Source organism: Orbicella franksi, chromosome 4 (genome assembly GCF_964199315.1).
Source record: "Orbicella franksi chromosome 4, jaOrbFran1.1, whole genome shotgun sequence".
NCBI classification, from domain to species: Eukaryota; Metazoa; Cnidaria; class Anthozoa; order Scleractinia; family Merulinidae; genus Orbicella; species Orbicella franksi.
In genome coordinates this window covers 2,234,405-2,248,361 of record NC_138148.1, presented here as the reverse complement: position 1 = coordinate 2,248,361, position 13,957 = coordinate 2,234,405, and the positions used below count along the sequence as shown (strand labels likewise).

General features: G+C 39.0%; 1 protein-coding gene across 2 annotated transcripts; it reads right to left on the bottom strand.

Moving 5' to 3' along the window:
- Positions 1 to 5,878: 5,878 nt before the first annotated feature.
- LOC145485859 (dehydrogenase/reductase SDR family member 7-like) lies at positions 5,879 to 13,617 on the bottom strand. Of its 2 annotated transcripts, XM_081464508.1 has the most exons (9): positions 13,295 to 13,617; positions 11,935 to 12,047; positions 10,779 to 10,974; positions 10,258 to 10,304; positions 9,998 to 10,117; positions 9,381 to 9,553; positions 8,657 to 8,716; positions 8,422 to 8,505; positions 5,879 to 8,011 (listed from the first exon to the last, which is right to left on the bottom strand). In XM_081464508.1, exons 1-9 carry the CDS (start codon positions 13,548 to 13,550, stop codon positions 7,999 to 8,001), a joined length of 1,062 nt encoding a protein of 353 aa, XP_081320634.1. In that variant the 5' UTR covers positions 13,551 to 13,617; the 3' UTR covers positions 5,879 to 7,998. The 2 variants fall into 2 exon arrangements, with proteins under 2 accessions (XP_081320634.1, XP_081320635.1); XM_081464509.1 differs by lacking the exon at positions 8,422 to 8,505 and having other exon boundaries at positions 5,883 to 8,011.
- Positions 13,618 to 13,957: the final 340 nt, after the last annotated feature.

Here is a 13,957-nt window from a genome sequence, read left to right as displayed (position 1 = left end):
CTTATTGGTGACTAATTTTTGAATAATTGCCTCGCCCTTTTCAACTGAGCGGAAAGCGTAACTTGAAACTAGGTAGTGTTAAAAATACTGAGTTAGTTTTTCACTTTGATGACCTTGTGGAACACGTACAAAGACGAGGTGGTAGAATAGTCTTAAATGCTGCCCATTTGTCCACCGAGCTGGGACACTCTTACGCAAGAAGAGTGTTTTTTAAAAAGTATTGCTTTTCGGTTTTTAATTAGGTTGCTTTGCATTAGTTCCACTGGGATAATTAGACCTTTATATACACCTCCTTAGAAATATCACACCACTTGACGCCGACCAGTTTACTCGAGGCTGTTTGTGCCTTTTGTTTAAAAGAGCGTGTGACATTTTCTTATATTCTCTGGCTTGTAACCTGTATTCAGCGTGTCTCAGATTCTTGTAAATAAACTCGCTTATTGCTGGCGGCTCCCTCCACTATTTGTTGTATCATTTGTCTCCTCTACGTATCATAGAACTGTTTTCCATTCGGCTGAACGAAGCGACACTGAACAGAATTATCGTCTTTTGTCATCGGTTAGCTGTAGCGTGTTGCTTCGTATTTTTTATCGGTAAACGATTTACCGTGAATGGCTCCCGGTTGAAGAGCCAAATAACGTTTTTAGCTTTTATTACTTTTGCATTTTAGACACTTAATATATATTCTAGACTTTTATTTTTTAGAGGACGCTCCTGAAAACCACCTTTAGGTGATTGGAGGCCTCCTCTTAAAATATTAGTTTATTATTATTATTATTATTATTATTGTTATTATTATTATTATTATTATTGTTATTATTATTATTATTATTATTATTACTCATATCAAACATATATGCAGCGTCTAGATGAGTTAATAAACAAGTCAAGTACTGAAGTAGCAAATGCCACACTCCTTAGCTTATGAATATTTCTTTTAGAGAAAGTGAATTTTGGCGCCAACTACTTAAATTGATAATGCCTATTTGTATCACGCACTTACCTCTTCTCATCAAACTGTTTAATTAGCAAACTGATTAATCGCGCCATGAATTTACACGTAATTATTCATTATTTGGTTTTTTCTAGTTTTCTAGTTGTGACTTTATTTACAAATGAGTATGAATGTCAAACTTAACTCATGGACAGCAGAATTACAAAGCTACTCATGATTGAGAAATATGACTGAGGCATAAAAACAATACTTTTTTTTTTTTAGAATACCCGCCAAATATTTGAAACGTCTCAAAAGTGACTTTGTCGAACACAGAGTCTAGTCAGACTTGTAATGTTTGGACCGCTTGCAAACGGGACTCGATGAATGTTCAGACGTGATTCTAACACGTTAACAACTGAGCTGCAACTGTTAAGTTCAGTCAGTTCGGTCGAGCTTCTTTCATGAATTTCACTCGCGCGTTTAACTCCAAAGTCAACGATGCGTACAATGTAGGTCTAATGTGCTACTGTATACAGCTGGGAACACAATACTGATACAATAAAATACAAGTTATCATATAGCATATCACCTAGACTAGGTGATATGCTTCTGGTAATACTTACTTAATCCTCTTGGTACGTGTCCGTTCATAAGGCCGTATATTGTGTAATTTAGGTGTGATATCACATGACAAAATGATACACCGACTAATTTGCAGGTATTCAACGTAAATTAAAATTTAAATAAATATTATAATGTATGAGTAAAATTTTAAAAAAAGTATAAGTCAGGATCATGAAATACAATCAAATGAACGACAAGAATGGTGATGTGGCAATGAATACTGAAAGAAAATCCAACTTAGATCATGCTCTCTTGTCTATTTTTATGTCTTTGATCAGAGCCTCTTACATGCGATCAGTTAGTTCAAAGCCAGGCCTCTCTCTCCTATATTTCGCTCCCTCGTTTTCTAAAGCCTGCGAGCAGGCTCACGTTGGAGCACCAGCCGCAAGCGCGAAATCGACTCCTTCCCGCCGGATCGCTGTTCTTCGCCGTTCCCGCGTGTGACGCAAAGGTGAGCCTGCTCGCAGGCTACGTTTTCTCGTGCTGCGCCAACACTAACTGAACGCCTGGAAGAGGCTATATCTTTCACGGTTGTTTTACCTCGTGTAGTCACGGCGTCTCAATTTTGTTGTTGACTTCACGTGTTTGTCCTTTTGTTCCCCGTTATTTCCGTTATTCCGTGTATATTTCTTATTATAATTAGTTTCGCCAGTTGGTATTTTCGGTTACGCAACGTTTCATATTTTCGGACTATTCGTGTACATTTTTCTCATCCGTTGTTTCTATCCAGTTTTAGTATAAATCTACCAGCGTTCTATCACGAATGCCATTCTCTGATTGGCTACGCTACTCACTATATACAACAATCGAACTCAGAGAAAAACTTCTTTATCGATTGCTATCGATTAACAAAAATCGATAACAATCGATAATTCTTGTCTTCAGGAATATCGATTGTTATCGATTGAAAAACAAATCGACAATATATTAGGTTTGTATAATTAATAAATCTGTCATCAAGTAGCGTAAAATAAGTGCGACCCCCAGTTTCAAACTCGCCAATTTTTTGCGGATTGCCAAAATTTCGCCAATCTTCAAAGAAGCCGAAGTGCTGCCTCGGAAGCTTCTAAATTTTGGCAAAGCAAACAATTTTGTTTTTTTAACCATTAAAAGAAAGATGCTTTTGTTATTGTGTGTCACCTAGGTTGGTGAGAAAATTTAAAACATGAGCGGTAAGCCAAACATACCGCTCACGTTTTAAATTTTCTCGCCTAGGTGACAAAAACAACTCCTTGATCACTCTTCGATACCTCAAAAAGTTTGCTCCCATACCCTTATTTAGTTAGGCATTATCTGAAATTATGAGATACCACAATTTTCTCGGGAGAAATTATATAAACCACTACAAGTTATGAAAAGATTCAATGCAGGCCACTTTTAAAATTCATTAAAATGACTCCGTAAACTCTTGAACCTAACTTGAGAACGACCGTTGAATGGTCGAAACCTTATTTTTAGCGTGTATTTTTATCAAATATCTTCTTGAGTAGAGTGTAACTGACAATTAAAAGTCTTTCCCCTGTTTGGGTGCGCTTAAATTCTATTGAACATGGATTTAAAAGAATGCAAACTCCTCAAGTGCCATGAACCGCGAAAAAACAAAGATGTTAACGATCCCAGATGCAGACCAAACGTTTTGATCTTCTGGTTGGCATTACAAGATCGTAACTCTTAGCGCTTCCAAACAGAGAAAATTGCTATTTTTTTCTTGACACTACCTAGCTGAGTCCGGCTCGTTTAAAGAGAGAAAATGTCTTTCGTATGACTTAGAATTATAATTAAACTTATTTAGTAGAACTTGCATGGTTAATGCAAATTTGGGTAGAAAAACGATGATACGTTTTTGTTGCCATCTATTTTGGAGGAAACTAAGAAGTATAAAGAACTTGGAATTTTGCTGTTCTAGTCGTCAGTTAGAGAACCTGCACAATTATAATGTAGAAAAAAGACATTGAAAATTGCACAAAACTTCTTCAAGGAGACATCACCTTCATCAAAATTCTACGTGAGATGACTTCTAGGGGACCGTTCATTTTTTATAAGGTAGGGGGGGCTGGTGGGATTTGGGGGGGGGCCATGCGAAAAAAATGGCTTTCGAGGGGGGGCCATCCCAAAAAAATAAGGGAAAAAGGGGGGGTCATGTGAAATATTTTAGTAAAACTTTAAAATGGCATAATGTCTGAATATCAAAAAAATTGCTATAGAATAAACATAGAAGGCAGGATACAAATTTATTACAAACTTTCCTTCTGCTTTAAAAAAACGTTTGGCGACAAAAAGCATTTGTAGATACTGAAACAAAGTATTTAACACTGTTATTTTCGAATGCAACTTTCACTGGCACTCATCATCTTCGCTGTCGTCGAGTTCTTCGTCGCCGCTTGTGCTGCTATGGGAGTCTCTTTCACCAATGCTGCAAGAAGCAGCAATGCTTTCCGTCAGAGTGTACTCTTCAGGGTACATGAAGGTGTAAACATAATCTTTGACTTCTTGTTCAGGGTTGGTGGTGATTCTGCTTCTTGCAGCATTGGTGAAATAATTCCCTTCCAAGAGCTGTGTGACGTATGGCCCATCTCTTCTAAATAACGACGTGGCAACATCCTCAACTTTAATACACTCTTCCGGGACGGCTGCTCTAGGAGGGTACACAAGGCATTGTGGAAGATCATTTCCTAGCGGGTTTCCAACACAGATTCCATAAACTCGTTGGACGTTGTTTTCAGTCCGCTTCCTCTTTTTTTTTCATTTGACTTTCTGCGGTTTTCTTTTTTCCTTCTCCTTTTGTTGATGTGCTGTTTGAGTATGCCCTTGAATATGCTGTTATAATTGCTCTTCTTATTTTCTAGTGCTTCCATGTCCTGCGTGACCTTCGTCAACATAGCTTCTATACATTTGATCGGTTTTACATTAAAACTGTGGGCAAATTCTTCGCCCTGCTTTAAAGCAAGCCCATTGGACTGAAAGAGTGTGGAATCGTGTTCCTTTACATCTTTCAATATGACATTCAACTTTTCGACCATTGCTCTGTGCTCTTTGATGGAGAAGTTCAGTTTTCTTCCATCACTGGGCTTCAACTGGTACCGTGGCATGGAAAACTCACTCGCCCTTTCTGAACAGCCATCCGCACTTAGAGAGATTGCTTCTTTTTCTTAAACCAGTTCCTGACCATTCCTGCCTACCGGAATACCACTACCTCTCCTACCAGAAGACCCCAAAAGAAGGGCATGATCCAGATGACTGGCAGCCAAGGGTCCAAGTGAAGAAAGAGCATGGAAGTGGCAGGCTGGTTTTATCTCACCCAGAGAGCGTTGCTCTATTTGCAGATAAGTTTATTGTCAAATCAAAGTTTGTGGTGGATTATCTTCAGCATCTTGAAGTGCTGGAATTTAAAAGGAAAAAGAGAGCAGAAGAAAAGGCAAAGTTAAGCAGGGACGCAAAAGATAATTATAAATCATATGAGGATTATCCTTGGACTGAGTTGTGCGAAGATCTAACCAAGCTTCAAACGCTACGTGTTCCAGAACTAAACAAGTCCTTGAACCACCTCGGGCTGAAGCAGCATTTGAAAAGCAGCAAGAGTGAGAAAGTAAAGGCAATTGTAAGACATTCATGCTTGCAGCAGAAGAGTCCTCTCAGAGCTGGCCAACCAACACTGAGAAATGCCAGGACATTGACACAAAATGACAACAGGGCAAGTGCTGACAGCAGTGAAACGGATGAAAGTGACAATGATGAGTATGACAGTGATGCCATTGACTCTGGGGGAGAAGATGACTCAAGTGACGTCATTCTTGCATTCATCAATTCAGATGAGGAAGATGCCAATGAGAGGCCAAATGCCACACGCTCAGGGCGAGCCATAACCAGGAGATCCGAAATTGACTTCTCTTTCTTTTGATTTGTTTTTTAAACAACAGCTCTCTGTAGTATAGGGATTGTAAATATTGTCTTCATAGTGAGCACAATAACGTGAAGTAGGGGGATAATAGAGAAATATTAAAAAAGTGGAAATCTAAATATTGTTTGTTCAATTTTTTTTTGGGGGGGGGGCCATCCCAAAAAATTACCGCTATAAGGGGGGGGGGCATGTGAAAAAATTGGTAAGCTGAGGGGGGTCATGTGATTTTTAAATGGTGCTTCCTAAATCCCACCAGCCCCCCCTCCCTCATAAAAAATGAACGGTCCCTAGGTAGAGGATTGCTCCCTTCCGTGTAAGTAGTGACTGGCTGCTCACGAACAATTTAAGTTAAAAATGTAAATGATGCAATAAAAGTTTAAACGAACTGTTATGCAGTCCCATCGGCAACCAGATGTGGGAAAAAGTCATTGAATATTCACAGTCACTGGTTTTACAGGATTGTCTTTTGTTTTCACGGTTACTGCTCCCATTGAGGAACTGCGAAGCATGTCGCCTCTGTGGAACTTATTCGCAACTAATTTGAATAATTGCTACGCTCTTTTCAAATAACTTGAAACTAAGTGGTATTTAAAATACTGAGTTAGTTTTTCACCTTGATGACCTTATTTAACCATTTTCCCGGTCCATTAAATGAATGCTTCAATCAGTTGTTGTCCAGTTGTCGCATGATCAGTCTGCGTGGGTTCACAGAAGTGTGGCAACTTCTATCAAATAGTTTTGAAATAATCATTCGTATTAGATTTCTATAATTAGTTCTCGTGCTTTGATTCCCACGAAGAACAATCAGATATCACATGCAGCAGGCGAGGACTCGAACACAGTAAACGTTAAGAAGCCCCAGATAAAGTAACTATCAATTGAAGGCAAGATCCCGGTGGAAGGGGAGACGCTCATATATGCGGTACTTTATAGGGTATTGTGTGAGGGAAGAATTTGCCGATATTCATAACCATGAAAAAGCCAACACTTAGCAGTCAAGTGAAAGTCCAATAACCATGTTAACCACCTGTCTATCTGTATCATCGTGTAACACTTTGTAGTGAGAACTACCTGAAGTTATAAGTAGTTAATATTTACGAGCAGAATAACTGACTGCCTATGATGGGATAGCCTAGAACAACAATGAGCTCATTGGCAGCCAATAGGAGTTTAGGTTTACTAAACGAAATATTAGATCACTTGTTTAGAGTCTAGCATAAATGCAGGTGTTTTGTAAATTGTTCTTCGGTTATGCCCCTGGTGGTGGGACGCCGGATACCACTATCCCGTATTGATTATGTTTTACGTTCTGAGTACGTTACTGGATTAAACTCTACTGTTGGACCTAAGTAACTGTGTATTCTCTGTCTTCCCGTTGGTTTGCTTTGCTATAACAGATCCCGAAACCTATAGAAGTCTGACAAACTCCGTCGCTGCAAGCGTGTTAGGCTCGATTTCAACCGCTTTCTCGAGTCCGGTCTACGTCCCTCCCCCGAGAGGGGGAAGAGCGCGGGCTTCTTTCCCGAACAGCGGCTGGTAATCGAGCCTACAAGCGTGTTTCCCACTGGATTGTTGTAAGAAGGATAACAACTTTTAAGTTGTTATCCTTAAAAGCGGCCCAAAAACCTGTTATCACAATTGAGCCACACAAAAATATGACAGGAGATTTTTTTTGACAAAGTAGAAGGTATTCGAAGCAATCGTGTTTAACGTTATTAAAAATTATGAAAGTGTCAGTTAATGTGTTGCTATTGAATTGGTGTCTCTTAAGGGTGAAAAACATTTGAAGCCACGCCCACAAAACAGGATCTTGTTATCTCTTAGGGGTTCTTTTCAAAATTTCCGCCGAGCAACCCCCTCCTTTTTATATGGGAGTGCCCTCTCTCCCCGCGGACAAGATTGCAAGTCCGCAGGATTTCGAGTTATCTGTCGCGGCAAGGTTGTATATCTTTTGTATGAGAACAAAAGGAAACTGTTAAGACCCTGTTTACCTGGTTATACTATGATATTCACGTAATTATTCTCTAAGCTATACATTGTTATATGAATGTTATTAACCTAGCACGAGGTCTGTACTGGAAAAATATATAAACGACCGAACAAACCAGTTCAATTAAGTATTTATTATAATGGCTCTTTTTCATAAAATTCTGCTGATCAGTTTTTGCATCAATTGGTAAGCGCTTTCAATGTGAAGCATATACTCTTTTCTTTATAAGAATAGTGTTTTTCTGGGCGAGGCTTAGCCTGTGTCACAGCCACCTCCCCCCCGGAAAAAACAAAACTCGGCTGTGACACAGGCTAGTCGAGCCTGAATATTCTTATTTTTCTGCCGATTTTAGGCTGAAGATATGACGCTCATGACTTCTTGCAGAAATGTTATTTGCATTATTTATTTTAGTTTCACCTTCTTTATGGATTATCACATGAATTTGAGAATGTTATAGTTTTATTCCAAACTATTCTACATCATTTTGATTTTCAAATTGCAATTACATGTACAAACTTAATATTCCACTTGTCATTCTTTAACTATTCATCAGTCTTCTTTCCTATAACGCAAAGGAGAGGATAAAAAGTAAGAAAGCCGATACCCAAGATAAACCTTGTTGTTTCCAAGGTATTCCCTCTTAAATTGTTAGATATGAGAGAAAAATAAGGCAAGAGCAAAAAATCACTGCTCTTGCCTCACATATGTATTTGTCTTGCAGTCAGCTCTTCGGTCATTAGCTTGTGTACATTTGCCCCATCCCTGAGTTTTTTGAGGGGAGGGTATGCATGTACCCAGACAGCCTATTTGGTCATATGAGAAGGCTTCCTAAGAAGGTTAAGTGTCACGTAAAATGCTCCCATTAAATTGTAAATATAGAAAGAAATGTAAATATTCATAAAGTGAACTTAAATTGGGGGAGCAGGAATGACCCAGTGGTGAGAGAGCTCAAAGAGGGTTTGAATCTCAGACCTGGTGTCATAAGTGGTTTGAGTTTGCTGTTGGTTCTCTCCTTGCTCTGAGGGTTTTTCTCTGGGTTCTCCAGTTTTCCTCCCTCTGCAAAGATCAAACCTTCAAGATTCCAATTTGATCTGGAAACAGTGGACGAAGAGCCTCTCTGTGGGATTCCTATTAATTTCAATATTTTATTTGAACTTGACCTTATGCATTTGTCTAAATTGCTGCTGGTTTACAATATGGTAATTACCTTGATTCTGTTTCTTCCCGCATCCTTCGAACCTGTTTCATGCCCACACGTTTGGCAAACCTGAACACAGACGTCAATGTACAAAATAAAACCTTGCTAACAGTATTTGGTGACTGGGAGTAGGACTGGTGACTAGGAGTAGGGCTAGTGTCCAGGCATAGGACTAGAGACTAGGAGTAGGACTAGAGACTAGGAGTAGGACTGGTGACTAGGAGTAGGACTGGTGACTAGGAGTAGGACTGGTGACTAGGAGTAGGGCTAGTGACTAGGAGTAGGACTGGTGACTAGGAGTAGGACTAGAGACTAGGAGTAGGATTGGTGACCAGGAGTATTTCTATTTTAACAGCTCCCTGCTGATATGCAAGTCAATTGCAGGTTACAAAACCCCCACCCCTACCCCCACACCCCCTATCAGTAGAACTTTGTCTGTTTCATTCGCCGGAAGCATAGAATCTGACATAAATAGAAGCATTGGTACTAATGCAAGTAGAGGGTTTAGAGCATCATACTTTACAAATTTGCATGCATTTCATGTTTCTCCTGGGTGGAGAATGGTAGTGGAAGTGTTACATGTCCTGTCCAAGAACGCAACATGACTAGAAAGTACTCAAACTTAGACTGAATCTCCACTCCAACCTCCTAACCATAATGCCTCACTTCAATTGTTTGTGTTAAGAGATCAGAACACCCAGCACTGAATAAAGTAGCAGCCATATCAACTTACCAGTCATACAAAACAGGGCAGTATTGACTGATGTATACAAATAGCAGGACAGGCCTGGGAGAAATCCATACTTCATCAAGCTGATTTGCCATTGCTATAGCCATGAGCTGTGCACACCTTGCGGGTGGCATTCTGTTGCTGTCTCGTTGAACTGCGGCCTTCTCCTTGAATTGCTACAAAGACAAATTTAACAATATCAACTATCTCAATATGAATATGTTAGGGTTTAATTCAAGCATTTATTAGTAAACACTATTAATTCTTTTTAAACCATTTTTTGACAATTTGGTGAAAAAGTTTCCAAGTTTCTTTATTTGCTCATTGAAACAAAACAGAACAACTTCATAGACAAAGCAGTTAAAGCTTTCCTAACCAGCTTCTTTGGAACACTATTTATAAAGTTCTTTATGATAGCTGCTTTTTCAACTGTATGTAACTATGTCTTTTTAAAATTAATTAAAAATGCTTTGATTTTTTATTATATTTGTTCTTTTATGACTAACTCAACTCTGTCAATGACATCATCGTGAGGAGAAAACACCTCATTCTAGATCCTTGAAAGACTATGGTGTGGTTTGACCAGTTCAAAAAATATGAGCTTATCCATGGTCTATTACCTTGTTGATATCTTCTGTGAAGGCATTTGCCACAACATCTGTTTGGACAGGCCCAGGGCAGACTAGGGTCACTCCAATGTTATGTTCATTAACCTCCATCCTCAGGGTGTTAAAATAACCCTAGAAACCGCAACAAGATGTGTCAATCTAGTAAATGAAGACATTGTATTGGGATGGGTTCTTAACTAATCCATGCAATTAGCAATGTTATAGTCCTACATAACATATTTATTAAATAAAAAAAAACACAGCTTACAAACCTGAATAGCAAATTTAGTTGCACTGTATGTGGCCTGACCAGGAGAACCTAACGAAAAAGAATTGTATTTCCCTCGCAGTTTAATACACCTATGTCAAGAACATTAGTCCTGCAGCAGCGTGAAAGCACACGTGACAACGTCAAAAGGTATTTTGGGCAGTGTTAGTTTTTTGCCGTGTTTCAGCATGACATAAAAGAAGAAAACAAATGATCATGCATACAGTCAACATTTCATTTTCCCTTAGTCCGACACATCATGAATTTTGATTATAACCTGTGATCAGGCAATCTTTTTCACAGCAGGGGAAAGGAGAAAAGAATAAGCACCAGTGAGCTACCGCTACCCAAAATACCTTTTATCTATGTCGCATCTTATTAGTGCTTTAAATTTGTAGTCAACAGCTCTATATAAACTTAAGTGTAATAATCGTAATTAGTACTCACAAAGCAATGGAGACACTGAGAAAGTAATCTATTTCCTATATGAACAGTCGACCATGCTTTGTTAGTAATTCAACTCACCAATTTTGCCAGCCACACTGCTTGTGACAATAATTTGTCCCGCTTTTTGTTTGATCATGTGCGGCAAAACTGCCTTGGTGAGTGAAATTGGTCCAAAGATGTTGATATTCACCATGGCTTGGTCAACCTCCATTCCAGGGGTATCAAGCACTAGGCCACGCTGAGATCGACCACTGTTGTTCACCAAGATGTCAATCTATGAGTTCAATGAAAATAAAAACAGGAAGAACTAACTATGGTCAGTCACTCTAAGAGATGTCAACCTAAAAAATATCGATCAACATCATCCAATGATTTACATTGTTGACTGCCATGCCACCCCCCCCCTCCCAAAAAAAGTTGTTATTTAAATGAAGATCTAGAACTTTGCTGATCCAGCCACTGACAATAAATGTGTAAAATATCCAAAAAATCCCCCCTCCTTGAAAATGTCACAAATTGGCCTGAATAATGTTCTAAAAGCAATCACCTTGAGTTCATATCTGGGAGAATTGGTTACTTCATGTACAAGAGACGGGAAGATTTCAGTCTGTGTAGGTCTGCAAGACCCGCAGATAACTCGGAGGAGGTGGCATGAATGCACTTCAAATTTCAAGTCAATGGGATTCTCTTTAATTGAAACCTTGTAAGGCCCAGGTTGAGGGCAGGTTGATTGATACGATTGATATGGGATAATTAAGTACACAAGTCATGTAAATTAAGTAATTTAGTAAGCATAATTATGATGAATGTAGAACTACTGCAAAGAAAAGTCATCATTAAACCATTATTATGATGATGATGATGTAAAAACTACTAAAACATAACTTTGAGATACAAACACACACTAAAACATAATAATTATTATTAAGTTTATTAGCTTGACTAGGAGTTTTCAATTGAATGTCTTCATCAAGTGTTAAAATTGGTAGAAATAAAGAAAAAAAAGCTTGCATCATCTACTCATTGTTAATGAAACATAATATTATTATTATTATAATTGCACCATATAAAATGATCACCATTTTGTGTCTTTGCTGTGAGTCCTCAATGGTCTGGAATTGAGCTGTCCTCATATGTTTGGGATTGACAATATTATTATTACTTTTATTAGTGTTATGAAACTCAATTAAAAGCTGCTTTATTTGATAATTATTTATTAAATAATAATTATTACCCTCTGAAAATGATTCATAACAGCCTGGGCAAGATCCTTGTGCAGTTTATATTCAGTAACATCCAGTGGAAGAACCAGGACATCAATAGTAAGTGATCTCTCTCTTGCAAGGGCTGGTAAAAATAAAACAGAAAATGCAAATGACACTGTGACAATCTTGATTTCATTGATGTAAGTCTAGCTGAGGCGAGAGCAAAAAGGTTGCTGAGCAGTGAAGCGGGGTGGGACCCGAATGTGAAAAAGCTCTTTCGCGCAACCCTGATTTCATTCTGCTTGTACAGGAATGCTTGCTAAAAGAAGACACTACAATTAAGTTTTGGACCCGATCACAACTGAACATTGCATTTACTGTAAATGGACGATGCTATTCAGTATCAACAAAATGTACTCCACTCTCAACTGAATTATTAATAGTAATTTGCATTTATCTAGTGGCAGAGTTATAAACTCCTTTGAGCAAGCCTGCTGAAAGAACAAATGTCCCATAAGGAGATATCCCCTTCTCATCCCCTCCCTTAACCTCCCCCTCTGTAAGGCTCATAAATATGTGTATCCCATAGCAAACATGACACCACCTTCCCCTGGGATGACAGAGTCTACACTCTAAATTTTCAGCCATTTTTTCCTTTTTTCACACCTTTCCTCTTTACCTGGTTATAACTTTCTGTTTGGTATGAAAAATCATATTTTCTGAGGGGGTTGCACTGTCAGCATCATATTTTGATCTTTGAACACTTATGAGGGGACTGGGAAGAAAAATGGCTTTTTCGATCTGAGTGGGGTAAAGAGCAATCAGATTATTTCTGAGGGGGACATTATGTCTGCTCAGCACTTTGGTCCTCTTTTATTTGTCACCTGGGGTATTCCCTTATGTGGGCTGTATAGGTATGTGCAGCCGCAAAGGGTGTGGTTTTGGAGCTGTTTTGGTTTGAAAAAGGTTATAGATTTTAACAGAGGAAATATAGCCCTGAAAGGCTATATGCTTCTGATTTTGACCATTTGGTCTGATATTTTTCACTCTGACTTAATTTACGGCAAATTTATAACCCTTCTTAAATGTTTATGCGAATGGAAGGTTACCTGCGGTCATTAATATTAGGGCCCTGTTGTAATTTTAGAGGTCTGAGATGGGGGTACGGGTTTCAAGTTTTAGGCCACACACCCGTACCCCACCAAATCCTGGGGGAGTACATCCCCCACCCCTCCCCCCGGCGCGCCGGCCTCGTCAACGGCTCCGGGTGGGGTATAAAGTGGTGTATGTATGTGGGAGACCAAGCCTTATAAGAAGTCAGACCCTTTCTTAGTTACACATACGAGCAGGAAGATATTTCGAATTCATGAAGATCATAATGAAGCTTACCAATACAACTTTCTTTCACTCTCTCCAATTCTTCTTTCCTTCTTGCAGATAGCACCAATTTACAGCCACATTTTGCCAGTTCGTAAGCTAAATGCTCGCCAATACCGCTAGAAGCACCCGTGATCCACACCACCTTACCACGAAGTTTTTCCGCTGGTTTGGCACCGAGCCTCTCTTTGAACTTGAGAATAATATCGCAGTCGAGGACAAAGTTTATGATCAGAATTATGACGATGATAACAACGAGAAGAAACATGACTGCGTTGTTGGAAGGGGATGATTGACTACTTTTTGTAAGTGGTCATGAAAAATCGTACTCAATGAATGAGTTGCCAGTAATCGGATACCCGTGTTTGCGAAAAGAACTCTGGGATCGTCAGGGGGCAAACATTGCAAGTCGGCACAGGGTAGGGTAACTGGAGGGTAGGGTGAGGGTAGTTTTTGAATCAATTTACATCTCCATAACCAAAGTAAAAGTTACCTCATAAATAGAATACGTTATCCTAGGTTTTAATATCATCTATCCAAATCTTTTCATAAAATAAAGTGGAAAGAAACCCATACGTTTGTAGCGTCCACCACGGAGAAAAAAAACTCAACTTGGTACATGACATAACGTTTGTTCCACTTTACATGACGTACTTCACTACACTGTCGGAGTTA

Bases quoted from the DNA above. Each gene is read 5' to 3' on its own strand.
- LOC145485859 (XM_081464508.1), bottom strand. From the start codon at position 13,550: ATGTTTCTTCTCGTTGTTATCATCGTCATAATTCTGATCATAAACTTT. The intron at 12,048-13,294 runs GTAAGCTTCATT...TATTTTTACCAG, and splicing joins AGTGAAAGAAAGTTGTATTG to CCCTTGCAAGAGAGAGATCA. The intron at 8,717-9,380 runs GTAAGTTGATAT...GTCTGTGTTCAG, and splicing joins TGCCCTGTTTTGTATGACTG to GTTTGCCAAACGTGTGGGCA.